We start from the raw sequence: 18130 nt of genomic DNA, 5'->3' as shown, positions 1-18130 counted from the left end.
TGTGTCTCATCCTGTGGCTGTGGATTATCTAGAGCATGGTTTCTGTCTGTATGTGCTTGGGGGGCTGGCAGACCCTCTCTGGGTGTAGGTGGCAATCCCCTCTCCATGGGGGAAGGCTCAGGAACTGACAGATCCTTTCTCTGCTCTTCATTTGAGTGTTTCCTCCTTTCAGACTCAACCTGCGTGTGCTCATCTCGCTGACCCCCATGCTGCAGAGCCTCTCCATGGGGGCGAAGTTTGCTCTCTCTGGGGAGCTGTTTGCTGAAGTGCCTACCCCCTACAACCTCTCCCCGGACACGGATGAGGGGTACCTGCTGAGCAGGTCTGTGCCCACTGCCTTCCTGGCGCTTGACCCACCTGTGAACAATCGGGTTTATGAAGTTTTTGTGGAGCATAAAGCCACCACGGAGAAGACCATCTGGCTACAGATACCTAGCAGATGCTGCTCGGAGCTGAACTTCAAGGCAAACACCTCCCACAAGGTGGAGATCCAGTTCCAAATAGACCAGCTGCTGTTCCGGCAGTGGCACCAGGCTGTGGACCACCTGTTGGATGAGAAGCTGGTCCTGCCAGATGTTGCCAGTTGTTCCATCCCCTACTCTCTTGGGTCACCACAGAGAGGCAATAGCAAGCAGAAAAAAGCCATCTCCTTCATCACAGGCCAGCCGACCACCAGCCGGCAGGTGCCACCTCTGCTCATCTATGGGCCTTTCGGCACAGGGAAGACATTCACCTTGGCCATGGCCACCCTGGAGATCCTCAGGCAGCCCAATGCACGGGTGCTCATCTGCACCCACACAAACAGGTTAGCAGGGAAGGGGCAACAAGAGCTGTGGGCAAGGTGGTGCATTGCTCACTGAGGGGTTGAAGGGGAGACAAGGTGTATGAGCCGGAGGCGAGCTGCCCTTCAATCGCTTGTTTAAATAAATTAGTTTTTATTGAATTTGTCTTAAGCTGCTCTAGTTCCTGCTAGGAAGAAGCCTGGCATGGGTGGAAGTCTTTGTGGAAGAGGCAACACAGACTCGCAGAATCCCTGAATGGTTAGGGTTGGAAAGGACATTACAGCTTGTCTTGTTCCAAGCCTTTCCCCTAGACCAGGTTGCTCCAAGTCCTGTCCACCCTGGCCTTGAACATTTAACATATTCCTGCCTCATGATAAAATGGGAATGTGGCTGGAAGGACAGTTTTCTCCAGCCTTTACTGTGTACTGAAACAAGTAGAAAGCTGCTGCCTGACCATGCTGGGATAATACTGTGCTCTAGATGCCCTTGAATACTGTTTGGCTCTGTGTACATGCCAATCTATTGACTTTTCCAGGGAGAGTTTGGGGAAGAGTAAATGCAGATCTGGTCTGAATGCCATTGGATCTGCCTTCAGAGAAACCAGGCCAGGACTGTTAAAATTAGAGCAGTTACACTGAAAAGAGTGTCCACATCTGATCCTGCAGGCTGTTACTGCCTCAGTTTTTAATGCATAATAGATGGTGACTGCTAATCTTAGCCTGTTCCAGGCTGTTTGCTTGCATGGAAGCTTCTCCTGTAAGTCTTGTCTCACCCGTGGATGTGAATGCTTTGCTGTCAGAGGAGAGCTCCCTGTCACTTGGCTAGCCCAGGACAGCATCAGGGCCATAGGTTTTGTTGGGCACATCACATTTTTCCATAAGTGTTTCAAGAGATGTTGTAGTCCCAAATACCAATTCCTATTTTAAATCATACTATTGAAAGAGGCTGGGAATTGGTGGCTGCGTAGGCACTGGTTCCTTTGTGCAGTTGTAAATGTCTGCTGTGACAAGTGTGGTGTCACCAGAGCCAGGAGAGAAACTGGATGTGTGCTGCAGAATGTGAGAGAACTTCGTGTCACAGAATTTAGGAACGGCACCAACAATTCCTTGATGCTTTTTCCTTTTGTTGCCCTCCAGTGCCGCTGACATTTACATCCGGGAGTATTTTCACAACTACGTGACCACAGGGCATCCATGGGCTGTTCCCCTGCGGATCATCTCCCCCGACCGGTCCATCAACATGACGGACCCCATCACCCAGATGTACTGCTGCCTCTCGCCAGACCAGCGCTCCTTCCGCCACCCCACGCAGGCCGAGATTGATAAGCACCACATCATTATCACCACCTCTATGCTATCCAAGGATTTGAAGGTCCCCCGAGGCTACTTCACCCACATCATGATCGACGAGGCTGCGCAGATGCTGGAGTGTGAAGCTTTGGTTCCGCTGTCCTACGCCACTTTTGACACCCGCATTGTCCTGGCTGGGGACCACATGCAGATAACCCCAAAGCTGTTCAGTGTTGGGAGTGGGCAATCTGCTGATCACACCCTCTTGAACCGGCTCTTCCAGTTCTACCAGAGGGAGAGGCATGAGGTGGCCATGAAGAGCAGGATCATCTTCAATGAGAATTACCGTTCCACGGCCGGAATTATTGAGTTCATCTCCAAACACTTCTACATCGGCAATGGCAATGCTATCCAAGCCAGTGGGAACATCCCACCCCATCCCGAAATTTATCCCCTCGTGTTCTGCCATGTGTCTGGTGTGGCTGAAAGGGATATCTCTATGATTTCTTGGCAAAATGTCTCCGAGATAATACAAGTGATTGAGAAAGTGAAGGAGATCTATCAGAGGTGGCCAGATGAGTGGGGTGTCCGGGACCTGAAGAAAATCTGTGTGGTCTCCCATGGGACGCAGGTGCGTAGAGGAATCCTGCATTCCACCTGAGGGGGCTGTGCCTGCACTGCTGATTAAACATTCCCTAAGAAAGACCTTTTAATTTATTTATTATTATTTGTGCTAGTAAAAATAAGAAATCTGGGGTCTCACGTGCCTTCAGTAGTTTTTTTTAGGCACTCTCCATTTAGGTAGTGTGTCCTGGGTGGTTGGTGCAAAGATGGTGGGATGACTTAGTTAAACTCTTCTGTCAGCATCTTCTAAACAGGTTAATGACAGGGAAGTGGGAGCTCTGGCTGAAGTCAGCCCAGAAATGTGGCTGCTTTCAAGTAATTTGGGGAACCTGCAGCTGGGCAGGATGAGGGACCCTGGTGCTTGGTGGGGGGCATTTCTGAGCTGAGTTCAGTTGTGCCTCTTTCTTACCAGGTTTCTGCAACAAGACAAGAGCTAAGGAAAAATCATCTACAAGATGTGGTGGTGGAAAACTACGAAAATTTGCCAGGTTTGTGTCTTGTGCAACAGTTCCTCATGCCTGGCTGCATTTTGGGGTCTTTTGTGTGTTTTATGCACAGCTTTTGCAGTCATGCTGGTGGACAGGAGGGTCCATAGCTACTACGGCCACTGTGTAACAGGCAGGGGGAAGAGACATTGGGGTGTTAGCAGAGGAGTTTCCAACATCTTTACATTTTCCTCTTTGTTAAAATGCAAAATATTGGCTATTGTGGAAAAATACTGTCTGGGAGGTGCTGCCAGGCAGAGCTCCCCTGCCCTCGCCATGTCCCTGCCACCAATGCAGTCCACCTAACACCAATTAGGAGGGAGTGTCTGGAACTCCTTTGGCTGATTTCCATTCCCTTCGGGTTGGTAGATCTTTGATTTTGTCTTTTCCTGAGTGAATAAGATTTCACACTGAATTAAATCTGCAGCCAGCTGTCAACTCATTTCAAATATATGGATGTTTCTTTGTAGGAGGGTAAAAACCCTGTAAGTGCCATCCCAGAGACTTGAGTATGTGTGAATCATGTGAAGCCCTAAGTACCAGTGAGGGAGGCGGGTGACAGAAGGGAATTGAAACCAGGATGGCTACCAATCACAGAACAGCTCACTAGAGGAGGAGTCTCCTGCTCTGGATGACAAGAGAGGGATAAGGCTGATTTTGTCCTCAAGGACTTAGTTTATGACTCATCCGTGTTTTCATTATCTTTTTTTTTTTTTTATTGTGCAGCTGGGACTCCTCGTGGTGAGAATAACTTCCCCCGGGGGTGTTTATGATCTCCACACCCATTCTTTACAGCCTCTTCCCAGCTCTGACATCACTAGGACGCCTCTTGTTGGTTATTATTTGTTGTGTGGTCAGCACAGCTCTTCCTGAGGGGAGAGGGATCCTTGCAAATGATCACTGCTCTTGTTCCTGCAAGACCCTCAGCTCCTCAGGGAATTTGAGATTCACAGCAAACTTTTCCCGTGTTTGCAAGGAGGGGCTGCTGGTGGCACTGGGCACACTGGGCTACTCTCTGGGTGCTCATGGCTGCATTGCCCACGTGATCTGTCTTTATCCCATCTCCAAGCTGTCCTTTCCTCCCTGGTGTGTGGGTGGTGGTGCCTTGTGATGTCCACCCTGGTTTATCCACAGAGGATCTCATGATCACCAAGAGCTGCTTTACCCACACTGGGTCACCCCCACGTTGCAGCCAAGCGAGGTTACATCACTCCATGGCCATGTGACACAGTACAGACAGGTGACAGCCAGGCAGGGTCTTCCCCATTGCGTTCTCATGGGTGACTTTTCCCTTGTCCCCTCTGGTGCAGGGCGTGAATTTCGAGTCATAATCATCAGCACAGTCCACACCAGTGAGAGTCTGCGTGTCTCAGCTTCCCACCACCTCGAGTTCTTCAACGAGGCCAGAGTGCTCAACACCATCATGACCCGGGCTCAGTCGCTGGTGGCTGTGGTAGGGGACGCCGTGGCCTTGTGCTCCCACGGCCAGTGCAGCAAAGTATGGAAACGGTTCATCCAGCAGTGCATTGATAATGGGAGCATCTTCCCAGAGAACCTGACAATGGCTCAGATCAAACAGGCTGCGTATGACAAGGAGAGCTGGAGCAGGAGCCTGGAGGGGGACGAGGAAGACTGTGACACAGACTCCTTGAGCTCTGAGGGTGAGAGCATGAATCCTGATGATCCCATCCTCCAGGAGCTCTTAGATGAGAGCAAGAACATGCTGGTGACAGTGTCTGATGAAGGGCTGCTGAATGTGAAGTCTGAGGCTTCAAACCAGTGGAAAGACAAGTGGGAGTATGTCAGCTTCTCTTCTCAGATGATGCAGCAATACCTGCATATGCACCCGCAAATGTACAAGAGGTGCGAGCTGGTCAAAGAGGCGTTCGACAGAGCTTCTGCCTTCACCCTCAATGACTCCCCTGCCATGAACATCCAGATCAAAGGCAGAGTTAACTGTGGGACGGCCTTCACTGGGGACGAGGTGCTGGTGGAAATCCTGCAGAACAGCACAGGCAACAGCAGCAGCCACCGCCCACAGGGGAGGGTGGTGGGCATCCTGAAGCGTGCCGAGAGAGAACGGACCTTCATCTGCATGATGGATGAGTTTGATCCCCGTGTGATGATACCCATCGATCCCACTGTCACCAAAATATTCGTCCCGGGGCTGAAGGAGAAACCCAATGTCATTCCCATCCGCAGGCTTGTCAATGGGAAGTACAAAGTGGTCAGCTCTGAGAAGATCAGCCAGGAGACAAGGAGGTGCCAGTTCTTCTGTGTCCAGGTCATCTCCTGGCGGGAAGGGTTTTACTACCCCTTGGGGATAATAACAGAGATCCTGCAGGCAGCACTGACTTTGGAAGAAGGCTTAAAGATACTTGCCTTGGAGTATGGCTTGGAGAACAAATACCCAGCTGCTGTCACCAGAGAGACAGCCAAATACACCTCCAACAGCAACATAAACCTCACCAAGGAAGCTCTGAAGGACTGTCGGAATTACATGACCTTCACTATTGACCCCCAAGGTGCCAGGGATTTGGATGATGCTATCAGCATTAGGGATCTTGGGCGTCACTATGAGGTTGGGATCCACATTGCAGATGTGGCTGGCATAATTCCCAAAGGGAGTGCCTTGGACCTGGAAGCAAAGAAGCGAGGTGTGACCTACTATGCTCCCAACCAGGAGCCTCTGTGCATGTTCCCACCCAAAATCAGCCAAGATGTCTGCAGCCTCCTGCCGCAGAAGGATCGACGGGTGATCTCCCTGTTCGTCACCGTAGAGAAGGAGACTGATCAGATGTTAAAGGGAATCTTCACCATCTCCGTGATCCGCTCGGACAGGCAGCTGTCCTACGAAGAGGCAGAGCTCTGCATTAAGAACTGCTACAGGGGAGCAGCAAAGGCCCTTCGTTTTGATACCCTGGAGGACTGCATAGCTGTGGCTTATCACTTCTCCAGGATCCATCGGAAGTTTCGGCTGCAGGAGGACTGTTTCTATGACCGGCTGGATGAGGAAAGTTCCCCAGGTAACAGGGGGTCCCATCAGATGATAGAGGAGTTAATGATCATGTTCAATAGTTTTGTGGCCGAGTTCCTCACCAATCAGGAGGTGACCAGAAATGTCACTCCTCTCCGGTGTCAGTGTGAGCCAAGCCTTACACAGCTGTCACACATGAAAGACAAGTACAGCCACATCATTCCTTTGTCCATCCATCTCTTACATCACCTGGGAGAAGTGCCTCCTGGACAAGACTCCCCTAAAAATGTGGAGTTCAGTCTTCTGGGCCCCATCTGGGAGCACCTGCAGTCAGCTGCTAATGCCCATGACTTCCAGAAGATGCTCGACCTCGTTGTCACTGATGACATCCACCCAAAGCTGGCCCCAGTGGTGCTGGAGTTCAGGAGACTGCTCAGCCGCTCCTACTTCTGTCGCTCCAACTCCACTGTCCAGTCTAAGACAGGGCATTACTCCCTGCATGTTGACTCCTACACCTGGGCCTCCTCTCCCATCCGCCGGTACGTGGATGTCGTGGTCCAGCGACACCTGCATTCTGTGCTCCGCAAGAAGCCCCTCATCTATTCTGCGGACGACATTGAGTTTCTCTGTCACGACTTCAACAGGAAGAATACCCAGGCGATGACGTACGAGAAGAGAGCCCACTCCCTGCAGATGGCCTGCCAGCTGAAGGACCAAGTCCTGCAGAAGATTGCCTTTGTGGTGGATATCGAAGAGATGAGCAGGTTTTTTAAAGCCCTGTTTCCCCTGAACAATGAGAGTCTTCCGGATCCCCAGAGAATTAGTTACAGATCCCTTCAGCTGATAGAGCAGCCTGTGTTCATCCAGCAGCGGAGCAGCATCAGGCTGACCTGGAAGAGGAGGATGTACTCTGCAGAGACAAAGGAGCAGAGCCTGCGGGAAGGACCCCTCTGCGACAAGAGCGTCACCCTCTTCCGCACCCAGACATGGCAAGACGTGCTCACGGCCATCAGGAACGAGGAGTTTGACAAGGCCGCGTCCCTCCTGCGGCAGAGCAAGGAGCTGTACCACCGGCACATAGGCTGGGTGCGGAAAAGCTCCTGCTCCCACTACATGGAGCTGTCCCTGGAGCTGAGCGCCGGTGACGCGCTGTGGTTCCAGCTCACCACCGACGTCAGCCGCGGCTTCCTGGTGCCCTTTGTGCAGCTGTGGTGTGTGACACCGGGGTTTGAGGTCTGCCTGCAGCACATGGAGAAGCCAATCGACTGCTTCTTGGCCTATGCCACGCTGCCATCCAAGGACAGGTACAAGAACCCGACGGAGTACAACAAGGTGTGGATGCCCATGAGTGCCATGGAGTCTGCGTGGTGTGCCGTGGCCGAGAACGACTCGATTGTCCTCCATGATATTAAAATAAAGTGGGCAAAGCAAAGGACAAGCAAAGGACAGCTGCAAGGGAGCTTTATGCTGAACAAGAAGTGGTTGGAGGACTGCTCCATTGAAGTGGACTTCTCAAACTGTTACCTGTGCATTCGTTTAGGTGGGCTGAAGCTTCCCAAGAGCCCCCAGAATGATGAGGAATGCCTTAGCCATGGCCTGCAGAACCTGTCTTTGCTTGACAATGGCAAATTGGAGAACAAACTTGTGGTTGATCCTGATACCTACACCTGGGTGGCTCACGGGGTCACGGAGGAGTTCAATGATGATGACAAGTTGGACAGGTCTGCTCAGCAGACTATGAATTTTTACATCCACTATATGTCTATGGAGACCATCCCTGTGGAGGTCTCACAGGATTCTGCCACGTTCACGGTGGAGCTCATTCCAAAGATGCTGCCAGACATGTAAGTGTGCTCTGGTTCACCTGGCATCCCACAGGACCCCTCTGCTGCACCCCCATGGGCTTTTCTCACTGCTGTGGCTGATCCCCTGAAAAACCTGCCCTTATCTTTATTCTGACTGGCCATACTGTTGGGCTGTGGGTCTCTGGGGATTGTGGCAGCATTCCTTGGGTCTGCTCTCCAGAGGGTATCATGCTCTTCTGGTTGTCCCTTAGAATGGGGAGATAGGGGAAGGTGCTGAAATTTCCCTCAGGACCAGCTTCTTATATTACTAGGTTGCTGCAGTATGTGTTATAAAAGGCCAAGTGAAGCTCTGGAGTGGGGTTTGCTTAGAAGAGCTCCCTGATTTCCAAATCATTCCCCTTTGTTGTTGCTGCAAAACAAGTTCTGCTTTTTATAAATCAGAGCTGATGTTTAGTTTGCCCTTCCTCATACACAGCAAAGGCTGCTATGCACCCCCAATGCTGTAGCATTCTCAGGGCAGAATATGCTTCCTGTTCCGTCATGAATTTTAGGAAACATTGGAAGCTAATCCAGTAAAAGGGAGTGGGCCATAACAAAACAGAGTTGGGACAGTAGTTTTGTTCCTTGCTCTCAACATCTTTACAGGCTCTGCTCTTCAGTCAGTTGAGAAATGGTCCCAGATGCAGAGGAGCAGAGTTAAGTTAAAGTTATTTGTGGTTTAAGTTCTTTGTGGAAAGAGTTAATGCAATAACAAAGCAGAGAGAAAGAATAAGTAAAGCAGTTATGCAAAGCTGAATTACTACTTTTGCTATTTTGTGCTACATTCCATTCATTCCTATTTTTTCTTGTCTGTCAGACGGAAAGAAAAAGCACTTTGGAAGCTCAAGTATGCCTCTGATCTTGCTAAAAGCATCGCCCTGGGCCACGAACCTCCTCAAAAACGTAAGTGCAAATATTAACCTTTCTTACCTTGTGGCTACTTGCTTCTGGCCAGGCAGGTGCCCTGGCAGTTTCTGTGGGCCCTTGCCATAGGGCTGATGCTCCCACACCGGGAGGTTCCCCTGACAAGGGGATGAGAGGAGCTGCTGTGTAATTTGGGATGCCCTGCTGGTGGCTGGCACAGCTGAGATCGTCATCCCCAGGACTGACAGACATGGTTCATGGGCAGAGTATCTTGGCATGGGATGAGGATTATTTCTAGGTGGTCTTGTAATGGACCACCATCACTAGGTACCTGCTGCACCCTCTTGCTGAATCACTTCTGTGCTGCCCTCAGTAACTTACTTTAAATTTGTTTTCTTGGCTCTTTGCTGTAACAGTGACAACATCCAGATTTCTGCAGCAAAATTCCTTTGATATCCCTGGTAACAGCTGGAAACTTAACAAGAGTCAGAAACAGGCTGTTCTGGATGCTCTAAAAAAATCCTTCATGCTCATCCAAGGCCCACCAGGTAAGGGGGGACAGCAGAACACTCCTGCTGTGGTATGGATGGCAGGTGAGAGCTGATCTGCTGCTTTCCATAGGACCCTCGGTGAGCCAGGAGAAGGGAACGTGGGTTGGCGTCACCTACAGCTGTGCAAGGCAGTCCCCTCCATTCTTGATTTCGTGGCTCATCAGCTGGATGCTGATCCAGAGCATGTATTGTGGTTAAAATGTTCTCAGCATACTCCTTTTTTTTTCTAGGCACAGGGAAGACGGTTGTTGGAACTCACATTGTCTACTGGTTCCATAAATTGAATGAGGAGAGTGTTGAGAAGGATAAAACAGCATGCTTGGGAGATGAAAAGGACAAGAAGAGAAAGTGCATCTTGTACTGTGGCCCATCCAACAAGTCTGTTGATGTTGTTGCTGGTAACTATCATCTCTTAAATCCCTGAAGTGGCTTGTACTGGTGGGAGGGAGAACATGTGGTGTGGAGGGGCAGAAAGTGGGGCTGGTCCTTACAGAAGACCCTGCACTGTAGGGCGAGGACCAGTGGAGATGGGATGATGAGTGAGGGTCAGGGAGAGAGCATCACCAATGCCTGCTGCTGTCTGAGCAGAGCTGCCTTCCTTCTCCAGAGATGCTGCTGAAGGTGAAGAACCTGAAACCACTGAGGGTTTATGGGGAGGCCATTGAGACAATGGAATTCCCATACCCAGGGAGCAACCGGAACATCTCCCGTAAATCCCTACGGGATGCAAAGCCAAAACATGAGCTCAGGTAGGACAGCATGGCCCTGCAGGCTCCTAGGATGCTGGGGAGAGGTAGCTTCTGCATCAGTAATGCTGAACAAACCGGAGCAAATAGTTTCATTCTACCACTGCAGAGCAGCACTATTAACCTGCTTTCTAAATAATTTGTAATCAATTTTTTCAAGTGAATGTGTACATTCTAATATAGCACCTAGTCAGGAAATCCAAGTTGTTGAAAAGTCCCTAGATGTTTTCATCTCCTTCTGGAACAGCCCTGAATGTCTCTGACTTCATTCCTGCTTGCAGCTGCTAAAGGGAAGCAGTTGTATTTTATGTCCTCAAGGTTGAATTAGTTGGTCTACAAAGATGGGAAAGTTTGGCTGTGAGTTTTTTAGCTAATGGGGCTTCTCCACATAGGCAGGTGGTGTGGTCTGCTTCACTGTAGAAGAAATCACTCAGGTCTCAGTGTTGAGGGAAAATATTTATATATTGACTCTTTATTCAGCAAAATAATCCTGCATCATCGCATCCGGCGGGCGCCCAGCCCCTTCTGGGAGAGGATCTGTCACTTTGACACTCGGGTGAGGAACAGAGAGGAGATCACAGAAGCTGAAACAAAGGAGTGAGTAGGAAGAGACTGTGGTGAGAGATGGCTGACTTCGGCTTTGTGTCACCTCTGAAGCACAGATTAATTGACTGTGTGTTCAGAATAGTGATAAAAAATTATGAGCTGGAGGTTACAGGTACAGCACAGAGCCTCAGAATCCCTTTTGCACTGGTGCTGTTGTCCATCTGAACCAAAATTCCTATTCTGCTTGTGTGACCCTTGAATCCTGCACCCAGAGCCCCTGCCCTGTTAAGTTCAGGACAAAGTACATTTCCTACAGTGTCCATCCAAAGCCCTTTTCTGGGAAGACCAGCTCATCCTGGGGAGGGAGGTGAGGCCATAATCATTTGGGAAAGCACGACCTCTGCCTGGTTCCTGCATGAGGAATCTGAAGGTGTTCCCTTATGCATAACCTGGTGTTTTCTGCATCAAAACTAGGTACAAAAATTGGTTGTCAAAAGGTCGCTCGTATCAGCTGGCGCGTCACGATGTCATCCTGTGCACCTGCTCTGTCTCATCTGCCAACGCCCTGGAGCAGCTCAATTTCAAGCAGATAATCATTGATGAGTGTGCCATGTCCACAGAGCCCGAGACCCTCATCCCCTTGGTCTGCCACCGCCGTGCTGAGAAGGTATGTCCCTGCCAAAGATGTGTCTCTGGGACAGCTGCTCAGGGCTCTCAAACCTTTTCCATCCTTGACCATGCTGCTCTTACAAGACCTGGTAGGATTTTAAGGTTTGTGCTTCTTTATGGGGTGGGTATTGCTGCCACTGAAAAAATATTCTGGCCCAGGTACAAAGTATTAGTGTCACAAGAAGCATAGACACGGCTGGGGCTGTCCAACCTGGAGAAGAGAAGGGTCCAGGGAGACCTCAGAGCCTCTTACAGTGCCTAAAGGGGCTCCAAAAGCAATGGAGAGGGACTTTGGACAAGGGCATGGAGTGACAGGACAAGGAGGAATGGCTTCACACTGACAGAGGGCAGAGTTCCATTAGATATTGGGAAGAAAGTCTTCCCTGTGAGGATGGTGAGGCTCTGGCAGAGGTTGCCCAGAGAAGCTGTGGCTGCCCCATCCTTGGAAACGTTCAAGGACAGGTTGGACAGGACTTGGGGCAGTCTGGTCTAGTGGAAGGTGTCACTGCCCATGGCACGGGGTTGGAAAGAGGTGAGCTTTAAGGTTCCTTCAAACCCAAACCATTCTGTGATTCCAGAATTCTATGGTTCTTTGTTTTCCTCCCATCAGATGGAAACGTTATCTAGAACAGGATATTTATATCGTGTCCAATGTGGTCTTTGGCTGAGGTTGCTGTAAACGGAACATAAATAGGTAGCACCGAATGTCTGTGCACAAACAGCCTTTGAAAGAGCTGATGGCCTTTGCAGTGCCACCACCTCGCAGCTGAGGTGTCTGCTCTTCCTTCCAGGTTGTTTTGCTGGGGGATCACAAACAGCTGCGGCCGGTGGTTAACAACGATGTCTGCAAGAGTCTTGGCATGGAGATGTCTCTGTTTGAGCGCTACCAGGGACAGGCGTGGATGCTGGACACGCAGTACCGCATGGTGAGGCCCTCCCATGGATTGCCTTCTCTCCATCACAGAAAATCGAGGCTTGCCCTAAGCAGCAGATAGTCTCCATTAGTGCTTCCCCTTCCTAGACACAGGATTATATCTAGGAATATGCCAGTGCCAGTTCCAGGTGAATGGCACTGTGGGTGAAGCCTGCCCAGAAAGATGCTGCAGGCTGAGAAGGTCCTTGGGTTTCATTCACCTCAGTTTCCTCCCTTTTCTCTGCCAGCACAAGAGCATTTGTGAGTTCCCATCCCAGGAGTTCTATGAAAGGCGGCTGAGAACAAGTTCTCAGCTTGTTCGGAAGCCCAGCGTGCTCCACCACAGAGGTAACAACTGCTGCCCCATCATCTTCGGGCACGTGGAAGGGAAGGAGCACTCCCTCATGATTTCTACTGAGGAAGGAAACGAGAACTCCAAAGCTAACCCGGAGGAAGTGGCACACGCGGTGAGCAGGGTCCTGGGGAATTGCTGGGGGTGTAGAAGGGAGGGTGTTGTGCTGTAATTGTGGAGGGATGATAAAGATACAAAGATGAGTAGCGTCTGCCTGGTGCCTCCTGGGTCTGGAGCACACCAGGACGCCCCTGGGCAGAAACAGGTGTAGGGCAATGTGATCCTAAGGTCGGCACTGGGGAGGGGTGCTGGGGGGCTCTTCCCCCCGGCCCTGCTGCCAGGTGAGCAGGACTCTGGTCCCCCCAGGTGAGGATTGCCAAGCAGCTGACACTAGATGGCACCATCCAGCCGGACAGCATCGCCATCCTGAGCCCCTACAGTGCCCAGGTGTCCGAGATCAACAAGAGCCTCCAGAGGGAGGGCATCCGCGGGGTGACTGTCTGCACCATCATGAAGAGTCAAGGTGAGGGGTTGGGAAGGGGAGGTTGAGTCTGTCCCCTCCTGCCTTCCTGAGATGCTCCTCACAGATACAGCCTTCAAGCAAACCCTACCCCAGGGTCACTTTAGCCAGGGAAGACCAGATTTCTGGGTGATCTGTGATTATAATAAATCCTTTGGAAGCCTCTGGAGTTCTTGGGCAGGGTGAGGCTGCTGAAGGCAGGAAGGTGGAGGGTCTCCAGTGGAAGATTTCTAGTGAAAGGCTCCCTGCCCATGTCAGGGAAGATGGAACACAGAATGTTCCTTCCAAACAAAATCATTCTGTGATTCTGTGCTTCTATATCTGAGAAGGGTGTTAAAGAACTGTCAGAAGACAGTTCTCTTTGGAAAGCAATGATCAGGAGTCCAAAGCCTCCAGAGCTGGAGAAACCCAGAGGGTGGCAGCAGAGAAGTGAGTGGGATAGAGAAATGGCCAGATGCTTCCTTCTAAGAAAATCTGGTCTGCTTCCACTTTCTAGGAAGTGAATGGAAATACGTGATCCTGTCAACTGTACGCTCCTGCCCCCGGTCTGAGATCGATAGGAAGCCCACAAAGAGCTGGCAGAAGAAATACCTGGGGTTTATTACCGACCCAAACCAGGTCAATGTTGCCATCACACGAGCTCAGGAAGGACTCTGCATCATAGGTGGGTATCCTTGGAACATGCACAAGCCTTCAGCGGAATAGGATTCTCAGATAAAAGGGTGGTGATCCAAACTAGCACAACAAGTGGTCTTGCTTTATTCTTCTGCCCTTTAGTCTGGGCTTTTGAAACTGGGCAATCTGGGAAAAGCAGAGCTCATTCACAGCTTGAATGCAAGCAAGTGTAGTTATTTTTTCACACTCATTGTTTTAGACCCTGTTGTTTCTGTTGCTTTCATGCTAGAGCTCTGTCCTAAGAAAAATCTGGCTGCTCATTTTGCTCCTAATCATGCAGGTGTAGGTTGTGATGTGTAGGGAAGCTGCACATAGATATGACAGCATATCAGCGAGCTGGGATTTCACAGATATCTATGTCCCTGCAAGTGACCCAGCCCCCTTAGCTAGAGGTTAAAGACAAAAATGGTATCAGCCCAGCCTCTTCTGGCAACTAACCTGCTGTCCCCATCCCTGTGCCCACAGGGAACCGGTACCTCCTGGAGTGCAACCCTTTGTGGAGGAGACTGCTCCAGCATTACTACCAGCACAACAGCTACACTGCAGCCCAGGAGATTCGAGTCAGGAGGACCTCAGCTATCTCCCAGTGAGGATAGGCCCCCTCTGCCTGAACTGCATTATGTGTGCCTTGGGAAGGACCAAAGCTTTCCATTATTCAATGACCTACAAGAGCCAAATGCAGCAGGGGATCTGGGAGCTTCCTGCACCGTGACAACTCAGCTTCAGCATCTGCTTCAGCATCTTGAGCTGTTTTTAATCAGTGCAATCTTGGGCAGGAACTTTCAATTCTAGCAAACCAAAAAGGCATTGGAGATAGATGATGGGCATGTGACTTTACTGATGATGATACTATTTTTGTAACTGTAAGTTGCTCAGCAGAACCCTCATCCTACCTGCCACTGCAGCTGCAGTTTGGGGGGGCCAAATATTTACTCCAGCTGTTGGGATTGTATTTTGGGGATCAAATGCTCAGTCCTTTCATCAGGGTGGAATGACTGCACGCAGTGGAGTGGCACAGTAAGCTGCTGTTTGCCATGGAGGACCAAAGTTTCTGAGTACTGCCTTTCATTTTAAATTCAAGGACAGGAAATTTTTAAGACTTCTTATTTTTTACTTTTTTTTTTTTTTTTTTTTAAGTGAAGGAGGAAAGCAACAAGAGATGCATGCACCACTCTTTGTCTAGCCAAAATGTTCTCTAAGCATGTAAATATCGCAACAGCAAGACCAAGGTGATTTTGTAAATAGATTTATGTGTTCTTTGTATGAAGGAGATTGTCCTCACCAGCATAAAGGCAACAAAAAGCGGGGACCTCTCCTACCAGGAAAAGCTGGGATTTGTCAGCCCATTTTAAACTGTTCAGAATTTTATTTGATATCTCCTGTTGATCCCCCCTCCCTTTCCTCCCCCACTTTTTTTAAAGCTGCTTTTAATTTATTAACTTTTAACTCTGTGAATTTGTTTCACAGCCTTATGGCCTGAGTTTTTAAGAGCAGTGAACGAGTGTATGTGTATAATGTATTTTTATATTTTCTGTAGCCAAACTGCTGTGAGCTGGAAGCTGTGGTTCATCAGAGAGGCTGCTTTCACCCAGTGACATGTGGCTGGTAGAGATGTATTGTGGTGAATGGTGCCCTCTGAGAATCACAGAGCTGCTTTTGGAAGCATGACAGTTTTGAGGGAGGGTGTCTTTTATCTCATTTCAATTCTGAATGTATGAAGTGCCTGCCTCAGCTCTCCCCAAGCCACATGCTTGGCTGTGCTTAGACTTTCATGTGGGATGGAGCTGAGATGCAATCACACAAGTTTTCCTTGTGGCAGGGATCCCTGTGATGTCACAGCGCTGTGGCAGGAGGAATTTTGTCCTGTTTGCAACCGAAATCCAGTGTGGCTCTTTCCTGTGTGGAGGAATGGCAATAGGAAATCATTGTGTCTGGAAAAGTCTCCATTTAATGCTGTGTTTCTTCTACTGAATCTGTGTCAGACTTGATTCCAGAACCTATGGAGAGGTTTTGTTGTTCTCTTCCTAGTTTAAGCTACCTTCCTGCAGTCTGCCTTTGGGGGGTTTGAGCTGCATGCCAAAGACCACCCAAGCTTGCTCTTGTCCTACCAAAGCATAAGAGCGGGCATATGGCTGGCATTCCATGAAGGATAAAAATCCATAGGAAGTATCTCCTGCTGGTTCTAAAGATGCTTGATAAAAGCTGGTAAGGTGTAAAATTCATTGTTCCTCTTTGAAGTCATCCTGCGTGGGATCTTAAAAGATTCTGCGCCAGCCTGATTAGCAAATATTATTGCAATTCCAAAATAAGATTGTCTGGGGATCAATCTGTGGACTATTTAAATGCAATCATCTAACTCAGATGCTATGGAGAATTACAAAAAATGCTGGAATTGTTGGGATAACAACTTTAGCACGGTCCCAGCTTCATTTAACAATGGCACTTTGGTTCCTTTAGAACCCGTGTGTCTCATTTTCATGATCTCCTGTAAGTGAAGAGTTTCTCCCCTGGGTTTTGTGCTGATTATTTCATACAGGTAACACAAACAAGGAGACTCACCCCAGATTTAGTGGCTTAGTCGGTGCCCTTGGAGGGGGTTTGGCCAAGAGAGAGTCCTCATGAAGCAGGTCCCTTTGTCCTTAGTGGGAAAAAAAGTGTTTATTTCCCACTACCTCCATGGAGGTAGAATGAAATGTTTTGCTTGATCACTTCTGTGTTGCAAGACAATATACATGTTAATTTTTTTTTTTTTTCCCTCTGAGGATGTATTTTTATAACTGGTGATTAGGAAATGCACCCAAGCAGCAGTTACAGCCAGGCTGGGCCCTAGGGCTGCTGGTGCTGTCAGCAGGTTCCTGGAGAGCTGGTCATGCAATAGTCAGGGATAGCAGAAAGTGCAATTAAACTTTTTATAGACTGTAGTGACAGCTGAGTATCGTGTTCTTGTCCTTATGCTCACAGAGAGAATCATAGAAATCAATAGAGGAAAGACAGTTCAAATTAGCCTGGTTTCATTTGCACACAGAGTTTTGAATTTACTTTTGGAAGAATTTTATGTTCAAGAAATATTCTTAAAATACCAAACTTTTGGTAATCCCAGTAGGAACACCCTGGCAGCGTGGTGCCCAGGGCGTCTGTCCAGTCACAGGCTCTGTGTTCTCCACAGACAGAGACAAAAGCACATGGCTGCAGGACACAAATGTCAGTTCATCCAACAGCATTAACTTAATTTCCTCAGCACTAGCTAGAGCTGAAGCACAAATTGAACAAGGGGAACCTGTGCAGGCAGCCAGTAGTGAGCCCAGCATCAGGCTGGCTGGACTGTTTTTAAGGATTTGGACAGATCTGTGTAGGACAATCAATTTACTGCAATAAATTGTTGGGTTTTTTAAAACTAGAAATGAAATGTCAAGTGGCATGAAGTCTGAATTAAGGAACTTGAAATGGGGCAGGTTTTTATCTTTTGTATGTCTGTGACTTGCAGCAAACCTCAAATGACCTTTTGGATACAAATATTTTTATCTGCTTTGACTGTTCATAAGAATGAACCTCAACATTCCTTTTTTGATATTTAAGCCATAATTGTAAAAATGATTTGAATTTATTTAAATAATAAATTTTATTATGAAAAGGTCTATTTATGTGATGGTTTGACTAGAATCTGTGTGTGAACAGCTCTGTTTGGACTGAATCAAATGATAAAAAAGAAAATTAACATTAATTGCAGGTTTGAGGCAGAAAAATAATTTTTTACATATTGATGTATTACCCTTCCCTGTTTGTTGGGAGGCTTGGGGATTATTTATTGTTGGGTTTTGGCTGTTTGTTTTTTTTTTTTTATTAAAGTGATCTTTTCATGCACTATAGGGGGTAAAGTCATGCTTAGGTACTTACATGGCACAGGGTGTAGAGGGTGAGAGAAACCAGTGATGGACATAAGTCTGGGGAGGTGATTTAAAGAGCTTAAGAGTTCAGGTATTTTGGAGGAAGGACAATAAAAACCCAAAATATCATTGGAAGAAGCTGACACTGAGTTTCACATATATCAGTGTATGGAAAGGACTGGATGGCAGAGATGCTTCTGTCTCCTGTGCTCTGCTTTGGAGGTGTCCTGCAAGATTTCCTGGTTCTGGCTGCTCCCACCCATTGCCTCTGGCAGTGGGACAAAAGTGTTGAGTCCCAAATGCTGCCTAAAGATGTTCTTTTTTGCAGAAAATTTTGAATGGCTTACTGCTAACCTGGAAAGATTTTGGGAAGGCACCTGTACAATTGCTATTGAAAATGGAACTAGTT

The 18130-nt window shown here is 48.7% G+C and overlaps 1 protein-coding gene across 4 annotated transcripts in view; it reads left to right on the top strand.

Annotated features, from left to right (window-relative positions):
• HELZ2 (helicase with zinc finger 2) overlaps nucleotides 1-17470 on the top strand; it is a 29810-nt gene extending 12340 nt beyond the window's left edge. For all 4 annotated transcript variants that reach the window (XM_005524942.3, XM_088064435.1, XM_014254050.2 and 1 more), the window contains exons 6-20: nucleotides 173-805; nucleotides 1919-2702; nucleotides 3108-3183; nucleotides 4491-8001; nucleotides 8819-8904; nucleotides 9282-9413; nucleotides 9647-9814; nucleotides 10024-10165; nucleotides 10643-10759; nucleotides 11183-11375; nucleotides 12169-12303; nucleotides 12539-12757; nucleotides 13009-13165; nucleotides 13659-13826; nucleotides 14303-17470. In XM_005524942.3, coding sequence (XP_005524999.2) covers nucleotides 173-805; nucleotides 1919-2702; nucleotides 3108-3183; nucleotides 4491-8001; nucleotides 8819-8904; nucleotides 9282-9413; nucleotides 9647-9814; nucleotides 10024-10165; nucleotides 10643-10759; nucleotides 11183-11375; nucleotides 12169-12303; nucleotides 12539-12757; nucleotides 13009-13165; nucleotides 13659-13826; nucleotides 14303-14427 — 6646 coding nt within the window. In that variant the 3' untranslated portion in view covers nucleotides 14428-17470. The remainder of the gene's footprint in view (nucleotides 1-172; nucleotides 806-1918; nucleotides 2703-3107; nucleotides 3184-4490; nucleotides 8002-8818; nucleotides 8905-9281; nucleotides 9414-9646; nucleotides 9815-10023; nucleotides 10166-10642; nucleotides 10760-11182; nucleotides 11376-12168; nucleotides 12304-12538; nucleotides 12758-13008; nucleotides 13166-13658; nucleotides 13827-14302) is intronic.
• Nucleotides 17471-18130: the final 660 nt, after the last annotated feature.

Source organism: Pseudopodoces humilis, chromosome 19 (assembly GCF_049639895.1).
Source record: "Pseudopodoces humilis isolate 2021_Gansu_Grassland_sample_001 chromosome 19, ASM4963989v1, whole genome shotgun sequence".
NCBI classification, from domain to species: domain Eukaryota; kingdom Metazoa; phylum Chordata; class Aves; order Passeriformes; family Paridae; genus Pseudopodoces; species Pseudopodoces humilis.
Note: the sequence above shows the minus strand (reverse complement) of the source record. Positions and strands in the feature narration are given on the sequence as shown.